This window comes from Pogoniulus pusillus, chromosome 10, assembly GCF_015220805.1.
Source record: "Pogoniulus pusillus isolate bPogPus1 chromosome 10, bPogPus1.pri, whole genome shotgun sequence".
NCBI lineage: Eukaryota > Metazoa > Chordata > Aves > Piciformes > Lybiidae > Pogoniulus > Pogoniulus pusillus.
Window position 1 is genome coordinate 4,373,055 of NC_087273.1, and position 25,487 is coordinate 4,398,541.

Below are 25,487 nucleotides of genomic sequence, written 5' to 3' on the forward strand. Positions count from 1 at the left end.
TGGCCAATGGGGTGGCGGCCTGGCCTATTTCAAGCAGGCGATTGGTCGCCGCGCGGTGACGGCGCTTCATTCTTGCAGCTGATTGGCGGAGGGGATGCTGAGGGCGGGCGGGCTGCGGGCGGCCGGCGTTGGGCGCCAGCTCTGCCGGGGGCAGGGATGTGGCCGTGCGCGGCGCCGCTCCGCTCCCCCGCTGGCCCCGGCTGCGGCTCCCGGGCGCCCGCAGCTGCCCTCGGCTGTGCGGGGCAGCGGTGATGGCAGAGGAGCGCCTGGCCGTGCGGAGGAAGAGCCGCCTCGGCGCTGCCCGCAAGCGGAGCCGCGCTATGGTGCCGCCTGATGCTGGCTGCTCGCCTATGGCTCGCAAGAGACCGAGCACCGGTGGCGAGGAGCCCCCGGCGGAGCTCCCGGTACGGGAATGGCTTCAAGGTCTGGGTATCGAATAGGGGGGACTGCGTCCGGGAGGGTGGCTCGGCCCTGCCCGTTCTGCGGGAGCCTCGTTAGAGGGAGGGGGGCTGGGGTTGGGCTTCGGCTGACACAAACTCGCCTCTGCTGCCTACCCTTGGAGGCACCTGCGAGCCTCGGGGCTGCTGCTCAGCGCTCAAGTCACTTACGAGCCGAGTCCAACAGCCTCAGAAACCCTCTCCGCTCTTTTGTGACGCTGAGGCGGATTTAAGTCACCCGCAGCTGCTGGGGGTGCTGGCGGCTCTGCCCCTGCTCTGCTGCTCCCTGCCCACCCTTAGCGTTTTACAGTGCTGGGGGTGCTGGCAGCTCTGCCCCTGCTCTGCTGCTCCCTGCCCACCCTCACCCTTAGCGTTTTACAGTGCTGGGGGTGCTGGCAGCTCTGCCCCTGCACTGCTGCTCCCTGCCCACCCTTAGCGTTTTACAGTGCTGGGGGTGCTGGCAGCTCTGCCCCTGCTCTGCTGCTCCCTGCCCACCCTTAGCGTTTTACAGTGCTGGGGGTGCTGCCCGGGGTCTGCCCCTGCTCTGCTGCTCCCTGCCCACCCTTAACGTTTTACAGTGCTGTGGATGCTGCCCGGGGTCTGCCCCTGCACTGCTGCTCCCTGCCCACCCTTAGCGTTTTACAGTGCTGGGGGTGCTGGCAGCTCTGCCCCTGCTCTGCTGCTCCCTGCCCACCCTTAGCGTTTTACAGTGCTGGGGGTGCTGGCAGCTCTGCCCCTGCTCTGCTGCTCCCTGCCCACCCTTAGCGTTTTACAGTGCTGGGGGTGCTGGCAGCTCTGCCCCTGCTCTGCTGCTCCCTGCCCACCCTTAGCGTTTTACAGTGCTGGGGGTGCTGGCAGCTCTGCCCCTGCACTGCTGCTCCCTGCCCACCCTTAGCGTTTTACAGTGCTGGGGGTGCTGGCAGCTCTGCCCCTGCTCTGCTGCTCCCTGCCCACCCTTAGCGTTTTACAGTGCTGGGGGTGCTGGCAGCTCTGCCCCTGCTCTGCTGCTCCCTGCCCACCCTTAGCGTTTTACAGTGCTGGGGGTGCTGGCAGCTCTGCCCCTGCTCTGCTGCTCCCTGCCCACCCTTAGCGTTTTACAGTGCTGGGGGTGCTGGCAGCTCTGCCCCTGCACTGCTGCTCCCTGCCCACCCTTAGCGTTTTACAGTGCTGGGGGTGCTGGCAGCTCTGCCCCTGCTCTGCTGCTCCCTGCCCACCCTTAGCGTTTTACAGTGCTGTGGATGCTGCCCGGGGTCTGCCCCTGCTCTGCTGCTCCCTGCCCACCCTTAGCGTTTTACAGTGCTGTGGATGCTGCCCGGGGTCTGCCCCTGCTCTGCTGCTCCCTGCCCACCCTTAGCGTTTTACAGTGCTGGGGGTGCTGGCGGCTCTGCCCCTGCTCTGCTGCTCCCTGCTCACCCTCACCCTTAGCGTTTTACAGTGCTGGGGGTGCTGCCCGGGGTCTGCTCCTGTTCTGCTGTTCCTTGGCACCTCTCACCCTTTCTGCTACCATTTCACAGTGCTGTGGATGCTGCCCAGGTTCTGTTGTTCCCTGGCACCTGTCACATTCGCTGTTACTGTTTCACAGTGCTGTGGATGCTGCCCAGGTTCTGTTGTTCCCTGGCACCTGTCACATTCGCTGTTACTGTTTCACAGTGCTGTGGGTGCTGCCCAGGTTCTGTTGTTCCCTGGCACCTGTCACATTCGCTGTTACTGTTTCACAGTGCTGTGGGTGCTGCCCAGGTTCTGTTGTTCCCTGGCACCTGTCACATTCGCTGTTACTGTTTCACAGTGCTGTGGATGCTGCCCAGGTTCTGCTGTTCCCTGGCACCTCTCACATTTGCTGTTACTGTTTCTCAGTGCTGTGGGTGTTGTCCAGGTTCTGCTGTTCCCTGGCACCTCTCGCCCTCTCTGTTACCATTTCACACTGCTGTGAGTGTCGTCCAGGTTCTACCCCATTGTGTTGTTCTCTGGCACCTCTAACCCTCTGTTACCACTTCACAGTGCTGTGGGTGTTGCCCAGGTTCTGCCCTGTTCTGCTGTTCACCCTCCCTGTTACCATTTCACAGTGCAGCAACGACAGCGAAGAGGATATGTTTGGTGACTACGATGGCTTGTGTGGAGACAGCTCTTTGCTAGCTCAGGTGGATGATCTAGAGCACAAGTGCCTGCAGGATAAGAACATGGGGTTTAAAACAGCTGGAGAAATCCTCCTTCAGTCAGCCACTCAGCAGAAAGATCATTCCTGGACTCCAGAAAATGTGGCTGTGCTTAAAGCTGGCAAAGAGGATGCTCTGCAGATGGCTGAGGATCCCCTGCTGGCTGGGGGTCAGGAGGCCACTGAAGCTGGCTTAGATGAGTTGCCATCATCACAGCTTTTATACTTTGAGAAGATCAGAGAGCTTCCTTCTGCCTCTAGAACACCTCCATGCTCAGAAAGCAGGAATGAATGTGGGAGTTCTTCCTTGGACAAAATCAGGACTTCATCATCATCTTCTCGTCAGGATGCTGAAGACAGGAGCAAACCTCCTGACTTTTCCTCAGCCCCCAAGTGTGGTCCAGTTAAAACTGAGAGCCTTAAAGCCCACCTGAAGAGTGCCATGACTGGAAATGCCAAAGCCCAGATACTGCAGGTCTCCAAGACCAAGCAGCTTCAAGAAGCTGTTTTGTCTGAAGAGATTTGTGTGGCTAGGAAAGCCATGGACTCTTCCTCTGTTGACAGAGGACCTTTTTATGGCTTACCCAGCAGAGTTAAAGAGCTCTTCAGCCAGCTTCGAGGGATCCAAACACTTTATGGTAATGTTGCTGTGCTCAGCACTGGTCAGGCTATGCCTTGAGTGCTGTGTCCAGTTCTGGGCTCCTCCATTGCAGAGAGATGTTGCAGTACTAGGTGTCCACAGGAGGGCGCCAAAGCTGGTGAGGGGCCTGGAGCAGAGCCCTGTGAGGAGAGGCTGAGGGAGCTGGGGGTGTGCAGCCTGCAGCAGAGGAGGCTCAGGGCAGAGCTCATTGCTGTCTGCAGCTGCCTGAAGGGAGGCTGTAGCCAGGTGGGGTTGGGCTCTGCTGCCAGGCAAGCAGCAACAGAGGAAGGGGACAGAGCCTCAAGCTGTGCCAGAGGAGGTCTAGGCTGGATGTTAGGAGGCAGAGAGTGATTGGCATTGGAATGGGCTGCCCAGGGAGGTGGTGGAGTTGCCATCCCTGGAGGTGTTGAAGCCAAGCCTGGCTGGGGCACTTAGTGTCATGGTCTGGTTGCTTGCCTAGGGCTGGGTGCTAGGTTGGCCTGGCTGAGCTTGGAAGCCTCTTCCAACCTGCTTGATTCTATGCTCAGGGCTGGTTAGCAGCCTGCTGGTGAGGTGTGGCACGGAAGGCACAGCCTGATGGCCTTAGAAGTCTCTGCCAACCTGACTGGTTCTGTCAATCTGTTTGACTCGTTCCACTGCAAAAGTCTTTAAGTTACTCTAAGAGGTAACAGAAAGCAGGGTGGAAAGGGGTTAGAGGCTTGGTTTATAATCAAAGAGGTTTGGTTTCTGAAGGGGATGGGGTTTGGCCTATGAAGGGGAGGTGTGGCCAGGGAAAGGTGATTTGGTGCGTGGAGGGGCCCTGGGAGCTGGGTGTGTGGAGGGGCCAGGGAGCTGGGTGTGTGGAGGGGCCCTGGGAGCTGGGTGTGTGGAGGGGCCCTGGGAGCTGGGTGTGTGGAGGGGCCAGGGAGCTGGGTGTGTGGAGGGGCCAGGGAGCTGGGCTTGTGTCCAGATTGGTGGGGAAGCTTTATGTGGCTCCCGGGGTGCCTGAAAACTTGTAGGGGTTTATTGAAGATAAACTCTCAAAGCTAAGGCTAAGACTACCCCCCAGACAAGAGCCATTTTGCAGTTGATTAAGACCTCATTGCTCACTGTGGCCTTTCTCCTTCCTCATGCAGCCTGGCAGCATGACTGCTTGACCTTAGAATCCCTGCAGCAAAGAAAGAATCTCATCTACTCACTGCCAACCAGCGGTGGGAAGACGCTGGTAGCTGAGCTCCTCCTTCTCCAGGAGTTACTCTGCAGGCAGAAGGATGTGCTGATGATCCTGCCCTATGTTGCCATCGTGCAAGAAAAGGTCAGCAAGTGGTGCTGCTTTCCCTCCTTAGAGCTGCCTTGCTCATTGTCTGCTTTAAACACTCCTTTCAGCCAGCCTGGTGGTTTTCAGGAGTGTCTGGTGGGAAGTGAGTGACTTCTCTCCTGCCTGCTGCTCTGAGGGGCAATGATTTCATGGCAGAGCAGACTTCAGTTGAGAGGTGAAGATGCTGAGCTCTGTGAAGTGTGCTGCATTTTGAAGGGGTAGCTTTGTGCTCTGTGCTGCTCTGCAGGCCTGCAGCTGCTCAGCTGCTGAAGAAACAGCCCTCAAGTGGCAGGACTGTTCTTGACACAAAGGGAAGGTTACTTACAGAGAGTAGGTGTAAGCCAAGCTTGATAATGGTGGGGTTAGAAGTGACCTCTGGAGATCACTGAGTGCAACCCTCCTGCCAAGGCAGGGTCACCTAGAGAAGGTCACACAGGAACACACCCAAACAGGTTTGGGATGTCTCCAGAGAAGGAGACTCCACCACCTCTCTGGGCAGCCTGCTCCAGGGCTCCAACACCCTTAATTTACAGAAGTCCCTCTTCATGTTTAGATGGAACTTCTGATGTTGAGATACTGGAATGTGTCCAGAGAAGGGTGACAAAGCTGGGGAGGGGCCTGGAGCACAGCCCTGTGAGGAGAGGCTGAGGGAGCTGGGGGTGTGCAGCCTGCAGCAGAGGAGGCTCAGGGCAGAGCTCGTTGCTGTCTACAACTCCCTGCAGGGAGGCTGTAGCCAGGTGGGGTTGGGCTCTGCTGCCAGGCAAGCAGCAACAGAAGAGGACACAGTCTCAAATTGTGCCAGGGGAGGTCTGGGCTGGATGTGAGGAGGAAGTTGTTGTCAGAGAGAGTGATTGGCATTGGAATGGGCTGCCCAGGGAGGTGGTGGAGTTGCTGTGCCTGGAGGTGTTGAAGCCAAACCTGGCTGGGGCACTTAGTGCCATGGTCTGGTTGCTTGGCCAGGGCTGGGTGCTAGGTTGGGCTGGATGAGCTTGGAGCTCTCTTCCAACCTGCTTGATTCTGTGTTCAACTTTGTGCCCATTGCCCCTTGTCCTGTCACAGGGCACCACTGAACACAGCCTGGCCCCATCCTCCTGGCACCCACCCATGAAGTATTGATCAGCACTGATGAGATCCCTCTCAGGCTGCTCTTTCCCAGGCTAACAGCCCCAACTCTCTCAGCCTCTCCTCACATTGCTGTTCCAGTGCCCTCAACACCTTTGTAGCCCTTTGCTGTACCCTCTCCAGCAAGTCTCTGTCCTTCTACCCCAGAAGTGGACACAGTGCTCCAGATATGGCCTCCCCAGGGCAGAGTAGAGGGGGAGGAGAACCTCCCGTGGCCTTCTGGCCACACTTTTCGATGCATAAACAGGTTTGCAGTTGGAAGAGGGGATTTGGAGCTGCTATTTTACCTCATTCCATCCTGAACTGAAGTGCAGCTTGGTGTTACCACGTTGAGTTCTTGAGGCAGCTCTGAAATCCATCATAAGCATGAGTTTGCTCTCCAGCTAGTTGATTGATTGGTTTGTTTTTTTTCCCCCCACCCTACAGGTTAGGGGTTTGTCAAGTTTTGGGCTAGAACTGGATTTCCTGGTTGAAGAATATGCAGGAAGCAAAGGAAGATTCCCACCCCTGAAGAGGAGAAGGAGAAGATCTCTTTATATAGCTACAATAGAGAAAGGCCACGCTTTGGTCAACTCCTTGATTGAAACAGAGAGAATGGATGAGCTGGGGCTGGTGGTGGTGGATGAGGTAGGCTACAGGAGGGACTCAGGCTGGAGAAGCCAATGTTTACCTTTCTAATCCCCAGCTGATAGCAAAGAGCAGCTCCAGCTGGCTTTGCTTCCTCATGGAGTTCTTGCTAATCTAAGGGGGCTTGGCTGGGAGCACAGAATTGTTCCTGCAGACTCAAGTCAGCTTTTTGGGAGCTGAAGTGGTGGTGGTGAGATCAGGACCATAGGTTCTGTATTGGGAGATGTCTTTAAGCTTTGCCAAGAGGGAAAATTGAGACTGGAGATGAGGGAGAAATTCTTGCTAGTGAGGGTGGGGAGAGTCTGGCACAGGTTGCCCAGGGAGGCTGTGGATGCCCTCTGCCTGGAGGTGTTGAAGGCCAGGTTGGATGAGGCCTTGGTCAAGCTGGGCTGGTGGGAGGTGTCCCTGCCTGTGGCAGGGGGTTGGCACTGGATGCTCTTTGAGGTCTCTTCCAACCCATTCTATGAATCTCTGCATGTCCCTTGGTCAGCACTGGGACATGGGCAGTGGGATAGGGTGTGCCAATGACACTGAGCTGTGCTCAGTATGCTGGAGGGAAGAGACCCATCCAGAGGGACCTGGACAGGCTGCAAAGCTGGGTCCAATGCAGCCTCATGAAGGTCAATAAGGCCAAGTGCAAAGTCCTGTGCCTGGGTCAGAACATGGGGATTGGAAGAGACCCTCTGAGGTCATCTTGTCCAAGCCCCTGGTGGGCGAGCAGGGACACCTCCAACTAGAGCAGGCTGCACAGGGCCATGTGGGGTCTGCTCTTTGCACTGCCTGTTTGCTGTCAGAAGTGCTGTGTGCCTGTCACCCATCATATCACAGGCTCACAGGATGTCAGGGGTTGGAAGGGGCCCAAAGATCATCAAGTCAAACCCCCCTGCCAGAGCAGGACCAGACAATCTAACACAGGTCACACAGGAGCACATCCAGACAGGCCTTGAAAGGCTCCAGAGAAGGAGACTCCAAACCTCTCTGGGCAGCCTGTGACAGGGCTCTGGGACCCTTCCAGTAAAGAAGTTCCCCCTTGTGTTGAGGTGGAACCTCCTGTGCTGCAAGAGGTCTGTGAAACTCTTTCTTTCTTACTCTCTTTTAGTCTCTTTGGTGGAAAGCAAACCTTGATCTCTGCATCTGCTCCTCGCTCTTATTCTGTGCCTCTTAAAATGTTGCTTCAGAGAAGCTCTGCTGCTGCAAGCAGCTTAGCAGTCAAAATCTCCCAGAGGGACAGCAGGAGGAAGCCTACCAGGGCCATTCCTGCATCCTTTGGTTGGGTTTTTGGTTGCAGAACCAGCCCAAAGTCAGTCACATTGCTGCATTTCTGTTTTCTGTGCACAGCTGCACATGCTGGGGGAAGGCAGCCGTGGAGCGACGCTGGAAATGGCTCTGGCCAAGATTCTCTACACCAGCAGTAAGTCATGGCAAGGCTTTACACTTTGAGTAAGCCTTTAGGAGTAACTCAAGTAAATGGGCACCACAAATCTAGGCTGGGTGGAGCAGCCTGGAGGAGAACAACTTGGAGGGTGTCAGCGCCAAGCTGCCCAGGCACTGGGCAAGCAGCAGGCAGCTGTGTGCTGGCTGCAGCCAGAGCAGGGAGAGCAGCAGCACAGGGAGGGGATTCTGCCCCTCTGCTCAGGCCACACCTGCAGCACTGCCTCCAGTTCTGGGGCCCTCAGCACAAGAAGCTGCTGGAGAGGGTGCAGAGGAAGCCACTAAGATGGTCAGAGGGCTGGAGAACCTCTGCTATGGGGACAGGCTGGGAGAGCTGGGGCTCTTCAGCCTGGAGAAGAGAAGGCTGCAGGGAGACCTTAGAACAGCCTGCCAGTACCTGAAGGGGCTCCAGGAGAGCTGGGGAGGGACTTTTGACGAGAGCTGGGAGTGCCAGGATGAAGGACAATGGCTTTGTGCTGGGAGAGGGGACATTAAGAGTGGAGATGAGGAAGGAATTGTTGAGAGTGAGGGTGAGGAGACACTGACACAGGTTGCCCAGGGAGGCTGTGGATACTCCCTGCTTGGAGGTGTTGAAGGCCAGGCTGGGTGAGGTCTCAGGCAACCAGGTCTGAGAGTTGTCCCTGCCCATGGCAGGAGGTTGGAGTAGATGATCTCTAAGATCCCTCCCAACCTGAGCTGTTCTGTGAGTCCTTTTCAGTGCTCAGATCTCAGACTCTCTCTCTCTCAGCTCTATCCCACACCAAGCCTCCAGTTTTGGTACCTGAAGAATGAAGAAGAGGCAGGCTTGGGATTTAGATACTAAGAGATGTGAGGTGTAGTGAGGCTGGCAATGAGTTCCCCTGCCCTTCTGTTTTCCAGAGGACACCCAAATCATTGGCATGAGTGCAACCCTGAACAACGTTGGAGACCTGCAGAGGTTCCTGCGGGCAGACTGCTACAGCAGCGACTTCAGACCGGTCTGTAGGAGCCAGCACACAAAGCACTGCAGCAGAGACTGGGCTTTAACACCAGAGCAAATCTCTTCCAGTCACAGCTTTTGTGCTTCAGCTCATGGTGTGATTTCAATGAGGGCCCTGGATGTATTATAGAGCTGGGCCAAACCAACCCCATGAAGGTCAACAAGGCCAAGCGCAAGGTCCTGCAGCTGGGTCAGGGCAATCCCAAGCACAGACCCAGGCTGGGTGGAGAATGGGCAGAGAGCAGAGCTGAGGAGAAGGAGCTGGGGGTGCTGGGGGAGGAGCAGCTCAACAGGAGGCAGCAAAGTGAGCTGGCAGCCCAGAAACCAGCCCTGTGCTGGGCTGAGCCCCAGCAGTGTGGGCAGCAGGCTCAGTGCTCTGCTGAGACAACACCTGCAATGCTGGGGCCAGCTCTGGAGCCCCCAACACAAGAAGGACATGGATCTGTTAGAGCAGGTCCAGAGGAGGTCACAGAGATGATCAGAGAGCTGGAGAAGGCTGAGAGAACAATTAAGTCTGACCAAATAATGAACTGCCAACAAAGAGCTTTTAGGGTTGCCTGTGAAGAGGGAAGTGCTGGTGGGCAAGGGCATGCAAGTGTGGCTGTGGGAAGTGCTGCTTGGCCAAACCCAAGCTGTGCAGCAGCAAGAGCTTCACCTCTGAGAGAGCCTCGGTGATTGAACTGAACTCTCTGTTGATGGCTTGGATCTCCTAGGTGGAGTTAAAAGAATACGTGAAGGTTCGAGACGCCATCTACAGGGTGGACAGCAAGGCAGAAGGAGGCTTCACTTTTGCACGGCTCCTCAGCTTCAAGGTAAGGCTGAAGTGCTTGGAATCAAGAGGACAGAATGGTGAGCTTGGAATGGACCTCTAGAAATTGAGTCCAACTCCCCCTGCCAGAGCAGGGTCACCCAGGGCAGGTCACACAGGAACACACCCAAATGGGTCTGGGAAGCCTCCAGAGAAGGAGACTGCACAACCTCTCTGGGCATCCTGCTCACACCAAAGAAGGTTCTCCTTATGCTGAAGTGGAACTTCCTGGCTTCCAGTTTGTGTCCATTGCTCCTTGTCCTGTCACAGGGCACCACTGAGCAGAGCCTGGCCCCTGCTTCTTGCCCCCCACCCCTCAGATGTTAATGAACATTCCTAAGGTTTCTCTGCAGCAGTGATGCAATGGAGAAAGTTACTTTCACCAGTGACATGGCTGCAGCATGGCATCACAGGGTGCTCTGGGTTGGGACTTTAACCATCTCTTTCCAACCCCCTGCCATGGGCAGGGACACCTCTCAACTAGCCCAGCTTGCTCAAGGCCTCATCCAACCTGGCCTTGGACACACACAGGAAGGAGGCAGCCACAGCCTCCCTGGGCAGCCTGTGCCAGAGGCTCACCATCCTCACACTGAAGAGCTTCTTGCTCAGCTCCAGTCTGACCTTGCTCTGCCTCAGCTTCAAACCACTCCCCCTTGGCCTGTCTCTAGGCACCCTCAGCAAAAGTCTCTCTGCAGCCTTCCTGCAGGATCCCTTCAGGTACTGGCAGGCAGCTCTAAGGTCCCCATGGAGTCTTCTCCAGGCTGCACACCCCCAGCTCCCTCAGCCTGTCCTCACAGCACAGCTGCTCCAGCCCTTGCATCCTCTTTGTGGCCTCCTCTGGCCTCACTCCAGCAGCTCTGTGTCCTCCTCCTGCTGGGGACACTGGAAGTGGAGGCAGGATTGGAGGTGAGGTCTTGGCAGAGTGAAAGAGTTCAACTCCCTCTAGTGAGGACTGTCAGAAAAGCTCTTTCTGCAGCTTCCAATCCTGTCACATCCAAGCCAGTGAGAGTCTGCAGGAAGGGCTGAGAAGGTTTCTGGGCTGCTTAGCTGCTGAGTGCATGTGGCAGGGGCAGTGTCTGTCAGTCTGTCTGTCTCTGTGCTAGTATTCCAGTAGCCTGGAGAAAGCAGATCCTGACCACATCCTTGCACTGGTGACTGAAGTGATTCCCAAATATTCCTGCCTCATCTTCTGCCCCACTAAAAAGAACTGTGAGAACGTGGCTGTGATGGTCAGCAAGTACCTCAAGAAGTAAGTTTAGCCTGGCTTTGACAGCTGGGTGGAAGGGTTGGGCAGAGCTGAGCTTCCCTGGCACTGCTTTGCAGGGCACTTTCTCTTTCCATCAGCAGAGTTTGGGGTCTGGAGCTAGAGTCATGGAATTGTTTGGGTTGGAAAAGCCCTCTGGGATCATCCAGTCCAGCTGTCAACCCAGAACCACCATGGCCACACCTTTCTGGAACACCTCCAGGGATGGGGACTCCACCACCCCCCTGGGCAGCCTCTGCCAATCCCTGACCACTTCTGCCTAACAGGCATTGGCCCAGCACTGACAGGTCCTTGTCTAAACCACATCTCTCAGCACCACATCTGGAACACCTCCTGGAATGGGGACTGCACCACCTCCCTGGGCAGCCTGTGCCAATCCCTGACCACTTCTGCCCAACAGGCATTGGCCCAGCACTGTCAGGTCCTTGTCTAAACCACATCTCTCAGCACCACATCTGGAACACCTCCTGGAATGGGGACTCCACCACCCCCCTGGGCAACCTCTGCCAATCCCTGACCACTTCTGCCCAACAGGCATTGGCCCAGCACTGACAGGTCCTTGTCTAAACCACATCTCTCAGCACCACATCTGCAGCACCTCCTGGAATGGGGACTCCACCACCCCCCTGGGCAACCTCTGCCAATCCCTGACCACTTCTGCCCAACAGGCATTGGCCCAGCACTGACAGGTCCTTGTCTAAACCACATCTCTCAGCACCACATCTGCAGCACCTCCTGGAATGGGGACTCCACCACCCCCCTGGGCAACCTCTGCCAATCCCTGACCACTTCTGCCCAACAGGCATTGGCCCAGCACTGACAGGTCCTTGTCTAAACCACATCTCTCAGCACCACATCTGCAGCACCTCCTGGAATGGGGACTGCACCACCTCCCTGGGCAGCCTGTGCCAATCCCTGACCACTTTTGTCTAACAGTCCTTGGCCCAACACTGACAAGTCCTTGCCTAAGCTACATCTCTCAGCACCACATCTACATGACTCTGGAACACCTCCTGGAATGGGGACTCCACCACCCCCCTGGGCAGCCTCTGCCAATGCCTGACCACTCCTGCAGCCAAGACATTTTTCCTCATCTCCAACCTAACCCTCCCCTGGCACAAGTTCAGGCCATGTCCTCTCCTTTCTGTCTAGGGACCAACCCCCACATCACTGCAGCCTGCCTTCAGGAAGCTGTAGGGAGAGCAATGAGGTCTCCCCTCAGCCTCCTCTTCTCCCAAGTTGATCAAACACTTAAACCCTTTTCCTCCTGCAAGAGAATTTAGAGCTCACAGGGAGAAGGAGAAGCAGGAGCTGCTGCAGAGCCTGAAGGCCATTGGCAGTGGGAGTGTGTGCCCTGTGCTGAAGCAAACCATCCCCCTTGGCATTGCCTACCACCACAGTGGGCTGACAAACGATGAGAGGAAGAGCATCGAGGAGGCCTACTCTGCAGGGGTCCTCTGCCTGCTTGCTTGCACAGCCACTTTAGCTGCTGGAGTCAACCTGCCAGCAAGAAGGTGAGTGGCTGGCACCTGTTGTGTTGTGGTGTTGGATTTAGCTGGATGCAAGGAGAACTGTGGGAGGAGTGGAATAAAGAACAGTGCTGGGAGCAGCAAATGGGGGAGCCAAGAAGGACACAGAGCTGCTGGAGGGAGGCCACAAAGATGGAGAGCCCACAAGGGCTGGAGCAGCTCTGCTGTGAGCACAGGCTGGGGGTGTTCAGCCTGAGACCTGTGAGCTGCCTGCCAGTACCTGAAGGGTTCCTGCAGGAAGGCTGCAGAGAGACTTTTGCTGAGGGTGCCTGGAGACAGGCCAAGGGGGAAGGGTTTGAAGCTGAGGCAGAGCAAGGTCAGACTGGAGCTGAGCAAGAAGTTCTTCAGTAGGAGAGTGGTGAGACTCAAGGATCACAGTCACAGATTGCATTGGCTTGGAAGGGACCCTCCAAGGGCATCTTGGCCAAACCACCTGCAGGCAGCAGGGACACCTCCAACGAGAGCAGGCTGCACAGGGCCACATCAAGCCTGACCTTGAATGTTTCCAGGCATGAGGCCTCCACCACTTCTCTGGGCAGCCTGTGCCAGTCTCTACCCACCCTCACTGTGCAGAACTTCCTCCTGCTGTCCAACCTAACTGCCCTGCTCCAGCTCCAAACCATTGCCCTCATCCTATCCACACAGGCCCTTCTGAGCAGTCCCTCCCCAGCCTGCCTGGAGGTGCCCTGCAGATCTCAAAATGCAGCTCTGAGGTCTGCCTGCAGCCTTCTGCTTCTCAGCAGGGTTTGCTCTGCACCTCAGTGGTTTTCACCCTTAAACTCCATGTAGGTGCAGAGATTAGTTCTGAGGGCTCTGCAAAACAGAAGCAGCAGAGCTGAGCACTCAGTGAACCTGAAACTGCTGTGGTTTCCTGCTTGCTTCACCCAGCTGCCCCAGCAGCTGACTTCTAACAGCTGCTAGCAAGGCCCAAGTATGAAGGATGCCTTTAAGAGGTTCTTGCTGATTCAGGAAGTCTCCTGTGCAGCATAACTTACTCAAGCCTTCCTCCCAGGGTTATCCTCAGAGCTCCCTATGTTGGGAATGACTTCCTGAAGAAGACTCAGTACAAACAGATGATTGGCAGAGCAGGTCGGGCTGGCATTGACAGTGCTGGAGAAAGCATCCTCATCGTGCAAGAGAAGGACAAGCACCTGGTAAGCTGCACACAGCTGCTGGGGGGGGGCTGGAGGGCTTGGGTTCAGTTGCTGGGGGAGGCACAAGAGGAGCTGTTCTCTAGTCCTTATCCTGTGTAAGCATTTTCACCTGTTGTTAGGCTGTGTCTCTAGCAGTGCTGTTATTGCTCTGCACCCAGTGCTGTTTGCCTTTCTCTATAATAAACCTGGCACACTGAACAGTTTAGAGTGAGTTAGTGAGCCAGTTGGAGCCTTTTGCTGAGAGGAGTTAGATTACAGGCTGTGAAAGTGTGCAATGCCAAGCACACATCCAGGCTGAGCAGTGAGTGGCTGGAGAGCAGCCCTGAGGAGAGGGACTTGGGGGTGCTGCTGGAGGAGAAGCTCCACAGGAGCCAGCAGTGTGCACTTGCAGCCCAGAAAGCCAAGCAGAGCCTGGGCTGCAGCAGCAGAAGTGTGGCCAGCAGGGCCAGGGAGGGGATTCTGCCCCTCTGCTCTGCTCTGCTGAGACCCCACTTGGAGCACTGCATCCAGTTCTGGAGCCCCTGGGACAAGAGGGATGTGGAGATGCTGGAGAGTGTCCAGAGCAGGGCCAGGAGGATGCTCAGAGGCTGCAGCAGCTCTGCTGTGAGCACAGACTGAAAGAGTTGGGGCCGTGCAGGCTGGAGCAGAGGAGGCTCCCAGGTGACCTTTGTTTGCCCCCTTAACCTGGCAAATACTGAGGGTAGAGATAGCATCTGGAAGGATCTTGCCAGGCTTGAGAAGTGAGCCAGTGCTAGCTGCAGGGAGTTCAGTGAGTCACAGTGCAAGGGCTTGCAGCAGAGTTGGGCCATCCCCAAGCACAAACCCAGGCTGGATGCAGAGTGAGCTGAAGGAGCCCTGCAGCTGGGTTGGGCCATCCCCAGGCACAAGCCCAGGCTGGGTGCAGAGAGCAGCCCTGGGGGTGTTGGTTGCTGAGCAGCTCCCCAGGAGCCAGCTGTGCCCTCATGTGCCCAGCAGGCAGCTGTGTGCTGGGCTGCAGCCAGAGCAAGGAGAGCAGCAGGGCAAGAGAAGGGATTCTGCCCCTTGGCTCTGTTCTGCCAAGACCCTGCCTCCCCTTCCAGTGTCCCCAGCAGGAGGAGGACACAGAGCTGCTGGAGTGAGGCCAGAGGAGGCCACAAAGAGGATGCAAGGGCTGGAGCAGCTGTGCTGTGAGGACAGGCTGAGGGAGCTGGGGGTGTGCAGCCTGGAGAAGACTCCATGGGGACCTTAGAGCTGCCTGCCAGTACCTGAAGGGATCCTGCAGGAAGGCTGCAGAGAGACTTTTGCTGAGGGTGCCTAGAGACAGGCCAAGGGGGAGTGGTTTGAAGCTGAGGCAGAGCAAGGTCAGACTGGAGCTGAGCAAGAAGCTCTTCAGTGTGAGGATGGTGAGCCTCTGGCACAGGCTGCCCAGGGAGGCTGTGGCTGCCTCCTTCCTGTGTGTGTCCAAGGCCAGGTTGGATGAGGCCTTGAGCAAGCTGGGCTAGTTGAGAGGTGTCCCTGCCCATGGCAGGGGGTTGGAGTAGATGAAGTCCTCTGAGGTCCCTTCCAACCTGAGCCATTCTATGCATCTAAGTACAGCTCTGAACTACCTTTGCCTGCTTTGCCCTCGGGTGGGGCTGCAGGCTTTAGCTGTCCACACTTAGCTTCTGCCAAAGCTGAATCCTGCCTGCCAGTACTTTCCAAGGCACAGTAAAAGCAGAGATGTTTGCCCTGCACTAACACATTTCCTGCTCTTTCTAGGTGCAAGATTTAGTTTCCAGTCCTTTGGAGAACTGCTACAGCAATCTTCTGCTGGAGCTGACCAAGGGGATGCAGAGCCTGTTGTTGTCTTTGGTGGGACTGAAGGTATCAATTAGCTTCTCTCTGAGAGTGCTTGAGAGGGCAAAGAGAATCTTGGCTGTTGGGTCCAGAGCAAAGCAGGGTTCTTAAACAGGCTGGCTGGGAGGTTAGTAAGGTGGTGTGAGAGGTGAGGGGCAATGACTTTGAGCTGGGAGAGGGAAGATTGAGGCTGGAGATGAGGAAGAAGCTGTTGCCAGTGAGGATGAGGAGACACTGGCACAGGTTGCCCAGGGAGGTTGTGGCTGTCCTCTCCAATTGCATCCTGAGGTGCATTCAGAAGAGTGTGGGCAGCAGATCCAGGGAGGTTCTCCTCCCCCTCTGCTTTGCCCTGTTGAGGCCCCACCTGGAATACTGCATCCAGTTCTGGGCTGCCCAGTTCAAGAGGGACAGGGATCTGCTGGAGAGAGCCCAAGGGAGGGCTGCAAGGATGCTAGAGGGACTGCAGCACTGCCTGGTGAGGAGAGGCTGAGAGCCCTGGGGCTACTTAGTCTGCAGGGTAGAAGGCTGAGAGGGGATCTGAGCAATGTCTGTAACTGTCTGAGGGCTGGGGGTCAGGAAGGGAGGGACAGGGACAGCCTCTGCTCACTTGTGCCCTGGCACAGGACAAGGGCAAGGGATGGAAACTGCAGCACAGCAACTTCCACCTCAACATGAGGAAGAACTTCTTGACTGTAAGGGTCCCAGAGCCCTGGCACAGGCTGCCCAGAGAGGTTGCAGAGTCTCCTTCTCTGGAGCCTTTCCAGCCCTGTCTGGATGTGTTCCTGTGTGACCTGTGCTGGATTCTCTGGTCCTGCTCTGGCAGTGGGATTGGACCTGAAGATCCCCAGAGGTCCCTTCCAACCCCTAACCTCCTGTGAGCCTGTGAACTATCTCACAGAACTCCTCCTGATCTAGAAGATTCTGATTTAAAGGGTGATGTGCTTTTGTTACTGCTAAACCACAGTCTCTTGATATCTCCTGTCTGTTCTTTATGCTTCCTGCTGCTCTGAGGGGGACTTGCTGGGCAGCTGCAGTCCCCACTCCATTCCTGAAGACTCAGCAGCTTAATGTTGCTTGTCCTCCTCTTTGTCCTTCATTTGGCAAGCCCAGCAGAGCTCCCACAGCTTTATCTTCTTCTTTGGCCAATGAAATGCCTGCAGCTTTTATCTTATGCCTGCTTTGGGAGTCCTCCTGTCTCTGAAGGCTTAATGCCAAACCTCTGACTTGTTAGCTTAACAGACCCCTGTGGCCTAAACATCACTGTCAGCTCAACAGAATTGCAGCTGCTGCTGCTCTTGTGATGTCCCCAAGTGACACAGACACCAAGGCCAAACAATATTCCAGTTAGCTGCAGGAAAAAATTGCATTAGGCTCTTCATGAATAGAATCTTAGAAAGCAAACTCATGTCTTCACTCAGTATCTCTGATACTTGCACCAAGAGATGGTGAGTGGGGCCCTGCCAGCTCCTCCTGGCTGGGCAGAGGGCTGTAGTGGTGCTTTGCCTGAATCCAGGGGCATGAGGAGGCCTCTAGGCAGGGTTTAAGGATGTTCTGCTGCAAGTCAGTAGGTAAGGATGGACAAAGCAGAGAGTTGCAGAATGGTGCAGGCTGGAGATGATCCAGCCCAAGCAGGGCACATAGCAACACATCCAGGTGCAGGCTGGAGATGATCCAGCCCAAGCAGGGCACATAGCAACACATCCAGGTGCAGGCTGGAGATGATCCAGCCCAAGCAAGGCACACAGCAACACATCCAGGTGGGGCTGGAAAGTCTCCAGAGGAGACTCCACAGCCTCTCTGGGCAGCCTGCTCCAGGCCTCCAGCAGCCTCCTCCTGTTCAGGTGGAACCTTCTGGCTTCCAGTCTGTGTCCATTGCTCCTTGTCCTGTCACAGGACAGCACTGAACAGAGCCTGGCCCCTGCTTCTTGCCCCCCTCTCTTCAGCTATGGATAGGCATTGCTCAGATCCCCTCTCAGCCTTCTCCTCTGTAGGCTAACCAGCCCCAGGGCTCTCAGCCTTTGCTGCTCACACAGCTGTTCCAGGCCCTTCAGCATCCTCCTGGCCTGCCCTGGACTCTGTCCAGCACACCAGAGATGCCAAAGTGCCTCTCTGGGCAGCTGGCTTTTCTCATACAGCTCCTGAAAGGTTTCCTGTGACCTGACCCCTTTGAACCTGCTGCTCACCTACAGATAGCAGTGACCCAGGAGGAAATCAACCACTTCATGTGTGGGACGTTGCTGGGTGTGCAGCAGCAGCAGCTGCTGCCTAAGGAGAAGAGCCTTGAAGAGGTAACCAAAGATGGGCTGGCAAATCTGATAGAGAAAGGACTCCTGCAGGAAAGAAGAGCTGAGAAGGATCACAAGTGTCAGGGCACCCTCAGCATCACACTGCTGGGCAGAGCTGCATTCAAAGGTGAGGCTCCTTCTGCTGGCTGTGGAACACCTCTGGGGATAGTGGCAGTGGGGTGCAGGCACTCTCAGCAAGGTCACTGACACCCTGGAGAGAAGGGATTTATCCAGAGGCATCTGGACAGGCTGCAGAGGTGACCCCAAGCCAACCCCATGAACATCAACAAGGCCAAGGGCAAGGTCGTGCAGTTGGGTCAGGGCAATCCCAAGCACAGACCCAGGCTGGGTGGGGAATGGGCAGAGAGCAGAGCTGAGGAGAAGGAGCTGGGGGTGCTGGGGGAGGAGCAGCTCAACAGGAGGCAGCAAGGTGAGCTGGCAGCCCAGAAACCAGCCCTGTGCTGGGCTGAGCCCCAGCAGTGTGGGCAGCAGGGGCAAGGAGGGGATTCTGCCCCTCTGCTCTGCTGAGAGTCCTGTGCCCAGCTCTGGAGCCCCCAACACAAGGAGGAGTTGGAGCTGTTAGAACAGGGCCAGAAAAGGTCATGCAGATGGTCCAAGGGCTGGAGCAGGTTGGGCTCTGCTCCATAGTAACAAGGGACAAAGGGAGGAATGACCTCAAGCTGCCCCAGGGGGGTTTTAGGTTGGACATCAGAAGAAACTTCTCCCCTGAAAGGACTCTCGAAGGCTGCCCCAGAGTGCCCAGGGAGGTGGCTGAATGCCCATCCCTGGAGGTGTTTCAGAGAGGCAGAGCTGTGGTGCTGAGGGCCATGGCTTAGCCCCAGCCTTGGCAGAATTCCATCATGGATGGACTGGATGAGCTTAAAAGGCTTTTCCCAGGCAAACCATTTTGTGATTCCATGAAGAAAACCTTGCCTGTGCCCAGCCTCTTCCCCCTGCCCTGCTTAAAACTGCCCTGTGCCACTGAGAGGAGGAAGTTGTTGGCAGAGAGTGATTGGCATTGGAATGGGCTGCCCAGGGAGGTGGTGGAGTTGCTGTGCCTGGAGGTGTTGAAGCCAAGCCTGGCTGGGGCACTTAGTGCCATGGTCTGGTTGCTTGGCCAGGGCTGGGTGCTAGGTTGGACTGGCTGAGCTTAGAGGTCTCTCCCAACCTGGTTGATTCTATGATTGTGCTTGTTGTAGGCTCCATAGACCTGGCATACTGCAGTCAGCTGTACAGAGAGCTGAGGAGAGGCTTGGAGGGGCTGCTGCTGGAGAGCAGCCTCCATCTCCTCTACCTGGCAACTCCTTATGATATGGTATCCAGCTGCAGCCCCAACTGGATGATCTACTTGAGACAGGTGAGAATCTGGGGGCAAACTTGCTTTGGGGCACACAGGGATCCTGCCTGGGATGTTGTCATTCACTTGAGAGCTGCAGGGAATCTCACTCAGAGAGTGATTGGCATTGGAATGGGCTGCCCAGGGAGGTGGTGGAGTTGCTGTGGCTGGAGGTGTTGAAGCCAAGCCTGGCTGGGGCACTTAGTGCCATGGTCTGGTTGATTGGCCAGGGCTGGGTGCTAGGTTGGACTGGATGAGCTTGGAGCTCTCTTCCAACCTGCTTGATTGATTGATTCTAACAGTGGAGAAATGATCTGGGGGGGGAGGAGGCTGCTTGGTGTGATCTGTAGGGCAGCAGAGCTTGCCTGTGTCACATCAACACTGAGCTTCTCTGTAGATTGCACAGTGGCTTGGCTTGGAAGAGACCCTAAAGCTCATCCAGTTCCAAGCTGCTGCCACGGGCAGGGACACCTCCCACTAGCCCAGCTTGATCCAGGCCTCCTCCAACCTGGCCTTCAGGGAGGGGGCATCCACAACCTCCACTGCCCTGGGGCCCCAGGCTGGTGTTTTCTCTCCTGTGTCTGAAAAGCCTTTCTGCAATCCTCTTGCAGTTCAGCCAGTTAAGTGCAGCAGAGCAGAAGCTGCTGGACACCCTGGGACTGCCTGAAAGCTTTATTATCAAAAAGGCCTCTGGTCAAGCCATCAGAAAGGTAGGGCTGGAGAGCTCTCCTCCTGCAGCTGGTTCACTCACTGCCTTTGGGGGCCTTCTTGAAGTCCAGATGATCATTCTTCTCCTACTTTTCCTCATTACTGTTCCACTCATTAAGCTTCCTTTAACCTCATTGATTGGTGTTCACACAATGGGTTGGGTTGGAGGAATTCCAGTTCCAACTTCTCTGCCATGGGCAGGGACACCTCCCACCAGCCCAGCTTGCTCAAGGCCTCATCCAGCCTGGCCTTCCACACCTCCAGGCAGGAAGCAGCCACAACCTCCCTGGGCAGCCTGTGCCAGTCTCTCCCCACCTTCACTGGCAAGAATTTCCTCCTCAATCTCCCCTCTCCCAGCTCAAAGCCATTGTCCCTCATCCTGGCACTCCCAGCCCTCATCAAAAGTCCCTCCCCAGCTCTCCTGGAGCCCCTTCAGGCACTGGCAGCCTGCTCTAAGGTCTCCCTGCAGCCTTCTCTTCTCCAGGCTGAACAGCCCCAACTCTCCCAGCCTGTCCCCACAGCAGACCTTCTCCATCCCTCTGATCTTCTCTGTGGCCTCCTCTGGACCTGCTCTAACAGTTCTATGTTGTTTTTATACTGGGGGCTCCAGAGCTGTCCCCAGCACTGCAGGTTGGGGGTCTCAGCAGAACAGAGAGGCAGAATCCCCTCCCTGCCCCTGCTGCCCACACTGCTGGGGCTCAGCCCAGCACAGGGTTGGTTTCTGGGCTACCAGCTCACTTTGCTGCCTCCTGTTGAGCAGCTCCTTCCCCCAGCACCCCCAGCTCCTTCTCAGCTCTGCTCTCTGCCCATTCCCCACCCAGCCTGGATCTGTGCTTGGGATTGCCCTGACCCAACTGCACGACCTTGGCCTTGCCCTTGTTGATGTTCACAGGGTTGGCTTGGGGTCACCTCTGCAGCCTGTCCAAGTCCCTCTGGATGAATCCCTTCCCTCCAGGGTGTCACCACACAGCTTGGTGTCACTTGCATGCTGTTGAGGGTGCCTCAGTGCCACTGCCCTTGTCACTGCCAGATGTTTAACAGCTCTGGTCCCAGTACCCACCTCCAAGGGACATCACTGGACTCCATTTGGCCACTGAGCTGTTGAGCCCAGCTCTGAGTGCAGCCATCCAGACAAGCCCACCCCTCATGTCCATGCTTTCCAGTTTGCTGGCCACGGTGTCCTGGGTGACAGTGGCAAATGCTTTGCACAAGCCCAGGTTTAATGCCTTTGGGTGTAACAAAGCCATGGTTTGGAGATGTGCAGGAGTAGAGCTGAGGAGAAGCTCCTTGCAGCACTAAGAGAACACCTTCAGTGTGATCCTGGCCCTGAATTCTCCCTTGCTTCATTCCTAGAGCGTGGACACTGCTGTGGTGAACAGACTCTACCTGACCTTTGTCCTTTACAGCCTGCTGAAGGACACCAACGTCTGGAGCGTGGCAGAGAAGTTCAGCATGTCCCGAGGCCATGTGCAGAACCTGCTCAGCTCTGCTGCCTCCTTTGCCTCTTGTGTCCTGCATTTCTGTGAGGTGCTCTGCTTAATGAACTCCAGTTAACTCCCAGCAATGCCTTGGGCTGGCTTGGGCAAGCCTGGGTGGTTGTTGCCTGACCTCACCACGGGAGTGGTGCTGCACTCTTCCTGTGCCAGCCTGGTTTGTCACCTTCCCTGTTGCCCAGCCTGTCAAAGGCAGGCCTGGCCTGTGTGTTTCTGTGGCTAAAGATCAGCTCTGTGCCCTGGCACTGTGGCAACATCCAGGCTGTGCAGGGCATTCAGCACTGAAACAGTCCCTGCCCATGGCAGGGGGCTGGAGCAGAAGATCTCTGAGGTCCCTTCCAACCTGAGCCCTTCTGTGATTCCATGGATTTAACCTTTCCCTTAGAAAGCTGCTGCCAGATGCCTGTGGAATGTCCTGGCAGGAGGACAGCTGCCTGGGCTGACTGAAATCATCACAGAAAGATTTGGGTTGGAGAAGCTCTTTAAGATCCTGAAGTCCAACCATTCTCTGAGTCTGCCAAGGCTGGGGCTAAGCCATGGCCCTCAGCACATCTTTGCCTCTTGGAAACACCTCCAGGGATGGGCCTTCAGCCACCTCCCTGGGCACCCTGTGCCAGGCTTCCAGAGCCCTTTCAGGGAAGAAGTTTCTTCTAATATCCAACCTAAACCTCCCCTGGGGCACCTCAAGGCCATTTCCTCCTCTCCTATCATCCGAGGAGACCATCTCCCACCTGACTGCAGCCTCCTCTCAGGGAGCTGTAGAGAGCAATGAGCTCTGCCCCCTCAGCTGCTCCTCCCCAGGGCTTTTTCTGCTGGGTGTTTTCCAGCCACTCTTCCCTAAGCCTGGAACATTCCTGGGGTTGTTGTGACCCAAGGGCAGGACCTGGCAGTTGGTTTTGTTAAGCCTCATACAGCTGAGCTCAGCCCATGCCTCCAGCCTGGCAAGGTGCCTCTGCAGAGCCTTCCTGCCCTCCAGCACATCAGCAGAGCCAATGGCATCCTGGGCTGGCTCAGGAGCAGTGTGGGCAGCAGGACAAGGGAGGTTCTTCTGCCCCTGTGCTCAGCACTGCTCAGGCCACACCTGGAGTGCTGTGTCCAGTTCTGGGCTCCTCCATTCAAGAGAGATGTTGCAGTGCTGGAAGGTGTCCACAGGAGGGCGCCAAAGCTGGTGAGGGGCCTGGAGCAGAGCCCTGTGAGGAGAGGCTGAGGGAGCTGGGGGTGTGCAGCCTGCAGCAGAGGAGGCTCAGGGCAGAGCTCATTGCTGTCTGCAGCTACCTGAAGGGAGGCTGTAGCCAGGTGGGGTTGGGCTCTGCTGCCAGGCAAGCAGCAACAGAACAAGGGGACAGAGTCTGGAGTTGTGCCAGGGCAGGTCTGGGCTGGATGTTAGGAGGAAGTTGTTGGCAGAGAGAGTGATTGGCATTGGAATGGGCTGCCCAGGGAGGTGGTGGAGTTGCTGTGCCTGGAGGTGTTGAAGCCAAGCCTGGCTGGGGCACTTAGTGCCATGGTCTGGTTGGTTGGCCAGGGCTGGGTGCCAGGTTGGCCTGGCTGAGCTTGGAGGTCTCTTCCAAGCTGCCTGATTCTATGAACACTGCCCCCCAGCTTAGTGTCACCTGCAAGCTCCCTGAGGGTGCCTGGATCCTCTCCTCCAGGCCTCTGATAAAGATTTCAATGAGAACTGGCCCCAGCCCTGGGGAACACCACTGGTGTGCAGCTGCTAACTGGGTGTCAGATCCATTCCCCCCCTGCCTCTGGGCCTGGCCACCCTCTGCATTGTTTGTCCTTGAGGAGTGCCCCAGCTTTGGGATGCTCAGCTGAAAGGGTGCTGGCTGCAGCTCTACAAGCAGCTGAAGGGCTGGCTGCAAACAGCAGTGGTGCCTCTCTTCAGCTGGAAGTTGCTGAGCCCACAGCAGGCTGAGGAGCTGATTTTTCAGTGCTCTTTGTCTCTGCAGGAGCTGGATGAATTCTGGGTGTACAAAGCTCTGCTGGCAGAGCTCACCAAGCAGCTGACCTACTGCGTGCAGGCAGAGCTCATCCCCCTAATGGAGGTGGCAGGGGTTCAGGAGGTCAGTAACCCTGCCTGAGGGAGACTCTGCAATGGCAGCTTGGCTGCTGAATGTCACTTAGGCCTTCTGAGGGCATCTGGGTGCCCAGGTCAGTTTTGTGTGCTCAGCATCACGCAGGGGAGGGGGCAAAGATGGATGCTTGGAGGTAAAGCGGGTGAAGGGTTTGGGGCTGGGGCAGAGGTTGGCACTTGCTGGGCATCTTTTGTGCCTGTTCTGACAGTCTGACACGACTTTGGCTTGCAGGCACGAGCAAAGCAGCTCTATAAAGCAGGGTACAAGAGCCTGGCACACTTGGCTAACGCAGAGCCAGAAGCCCTGGTGAGGACGATTGGGCACCTGTCGCGACGGCAGGCCAGGCAGATGGTCTCCTCTGCAAAGGTGAGGCAGAAACACAGCCTAAACACCTGCTGCAGGACCTGGGCAGCAAGAGTGCTGATGGAATGCATCCAAAGCAGCTTGGGCAGCAGGTGGAGAGAGGAGATTCTGCTCCTCTGCTGCTGCTGAGACCTCGCCTGCAGTGCTGGGGTCATGCAGGAGAGACGTGGACCTGATGGAGCAGGTCCAGAGGAGGCCACCAAGATGATCAGAGAGCTGGAGAAGCTCTGCTGTGGGGACAGGTTGAGGGAGCTGTGTGGGAACACTCCAGGGAGACTTTAGAGCTGCATTTCAATATCTGTAGGGGGCCTGTAGGCTGGCTGAGGAGGGACTGTTCAGAAGAGCCTGTGGGGATAGGGCAATGGTTTGGAACTGGAGCAGGGCAGAGTTAGAGGAAGTTCTGTGCAGTGAGAGAGGGGAGGCACTGGCACAGGCTGCCCAGGGTTGAGGGCCCCCATGTAATGACAGGACAAGGGGTAATGGGTTTAAACTGGCAGAGGGGAGACTCAAACTAGATGTTAGGGAAGGGTTCTTTGCAGTGAGGGTGGTGAGACGCTGGCACAGGTTGTCCAGGGAGGTTGTGGAGCACAGAATCACCCAATGTGATCTTTGATCACATTGGGTGATTCTGTGCTCCACAACCTCCCTGCAGGTGTTCAAGGCCAGGTTGGATGAGGCCTTGAGCAACCTGTTCTAGTGGGAGGTGTCCCTGCCTATGGAACTGGGATAATCCTTGAGGTCTCTTCCAACCTAAACCATTCTTTGATCCCTGGAGACATTCAAGATCAGACCTGATGTGTCCCTGTGCAGCCTGCTCTAGTTGGAGTTGTCCCTGCTGCCTGCAGGGGGAGGTTTGCCGAGATGACCTTGCAGGGTTCACTCCAAGCCAGTGCAGTCTGTGAGAGGCACTAAAAGTGAAGGATGCAGTCTGCTAGGAGAGCCATCAGTGGGTGTTTGTGATCCAGGCCCTGGGCTGCACTAAGAACAGGCTGGGAGGTTTTCAGGGTGATATCATTTCTCTAAGGTCCCAGAATCCCAGCACACTTGGGGCTGGCAGGGACCTCCAGAGAGATCATCCAGTCCAACCCCCTGCTAAAGCAGGGCACCCACAGCAGCTTGCCTAAGATCACAATGCCCAGATGGGTTTGGAAGCTCTCCTGAGGAGGAGACTCCACAGCCTCTCTGAGCAGCCTGCTGCAGGCCTCCAGCACACTCACACCAAAGAACTTTCTCCTCCTGCTCAGATGGAACCTCCTGGCTTCCAGTTTGTGCCCACTGCTCCTTGCTCTGTCACTGGGCACCACTGAAAAGAGCCTTCTTGGCTCTGAGGGCACATTGCTGGCTCCTGCTGAGTAGTTACTGGTTTAGTGTGGGGACTGGAGCAGCTGCTGACCTTCCTGCCCCTGAGGGACAGGCAAAGTTGAAGTCTTCTTGCAACTGTGGAGAGTAGGGAAGCTGTGCCAGGGGTGGGTTCATTTTCTGATGGAGTTGTGGTGTTTTTTTTCCCCCCATTACAGATGCTGCTGAGTGAAAAAGCTGAGGCTTTACAGGAAGAAGTTGAGGAACTCCTGAAGGTACCTACAGATATCCCAGGGAGCTGTCAGGCTGAAGAAAACTCCTGAACCCAGACCTGGGGATGTGTTTTAGATGTGTAGCTTTGCTGTGTGGAGCTGCTGTGCTTGGAATAAACATTTCTTGTCTTTTGTATGCCTCAGGGTTGAGTTCAGAGCCTTTCTTGACCAGTTTTGAGCTTCTGGCTCCCAACAGCATCCTGAAAGGAGGCTGCAGTGAGATGGGAGTTGGGCTCTTCTCCCTAGGAACAAGTGATAGGAGGAGATGAAATGGCCTCCAGTTGCCCCAGGGAAGGTTTAGGTTGGAGGTTAGAAGAAAATTCTTGACAGGGCAATCCCAAGCACAAATCCAGGGTGGGTGGAGAATGGGCAGAGAGCAGAGCTGAGCAGAAGGAGCTGGG

The 25,487-nt window shown here is 56.2% G+C and overlaps 1 protein-coding gene across 1 annotated transcript; it reads left to right on the forward strand.

The window, feature by feature from the left end:
• The first annotated feature begins 139 nt into the window (after window positions 1-139).
• Window positions 140-25,229, forward strand: HELQ (helicase, POLQ like). Its single transcript, XM_064149549.1, has 18 exons — window positions 140-404; window positions 2,501-3,227; window positions 4,345-4,523; window positions 6,075-6,275; window positions 7,614-7,686; window positions 8,586-8,683; window positions 9,399-9,497; window positions 10,597-10,742; window positions 12,032-12,271; window positions 13,299-13,440; window positions 15,178-15,282; window positions 17,445-17,667; window positions 18,740-18,897; window positions 19,488-19,586; window positions 20,938-21,111; window positions 23,027-23,140; window positions 23,384-23,518; window positions 25,033-25,229. Exons 1-18 carry the CDS (start codon window positions 252-254, stop codon window positions 25,135-25,137), a joined length of 3,171 nt encoding a protein of 1,056 aa, XP_064005619.1. The 5' UTR covers window positions 140-251; the 3' UTR covers window positions 25,138-25,229.
• Window positions 25,230-25,487: the final 258 nt, after the last annotated feature.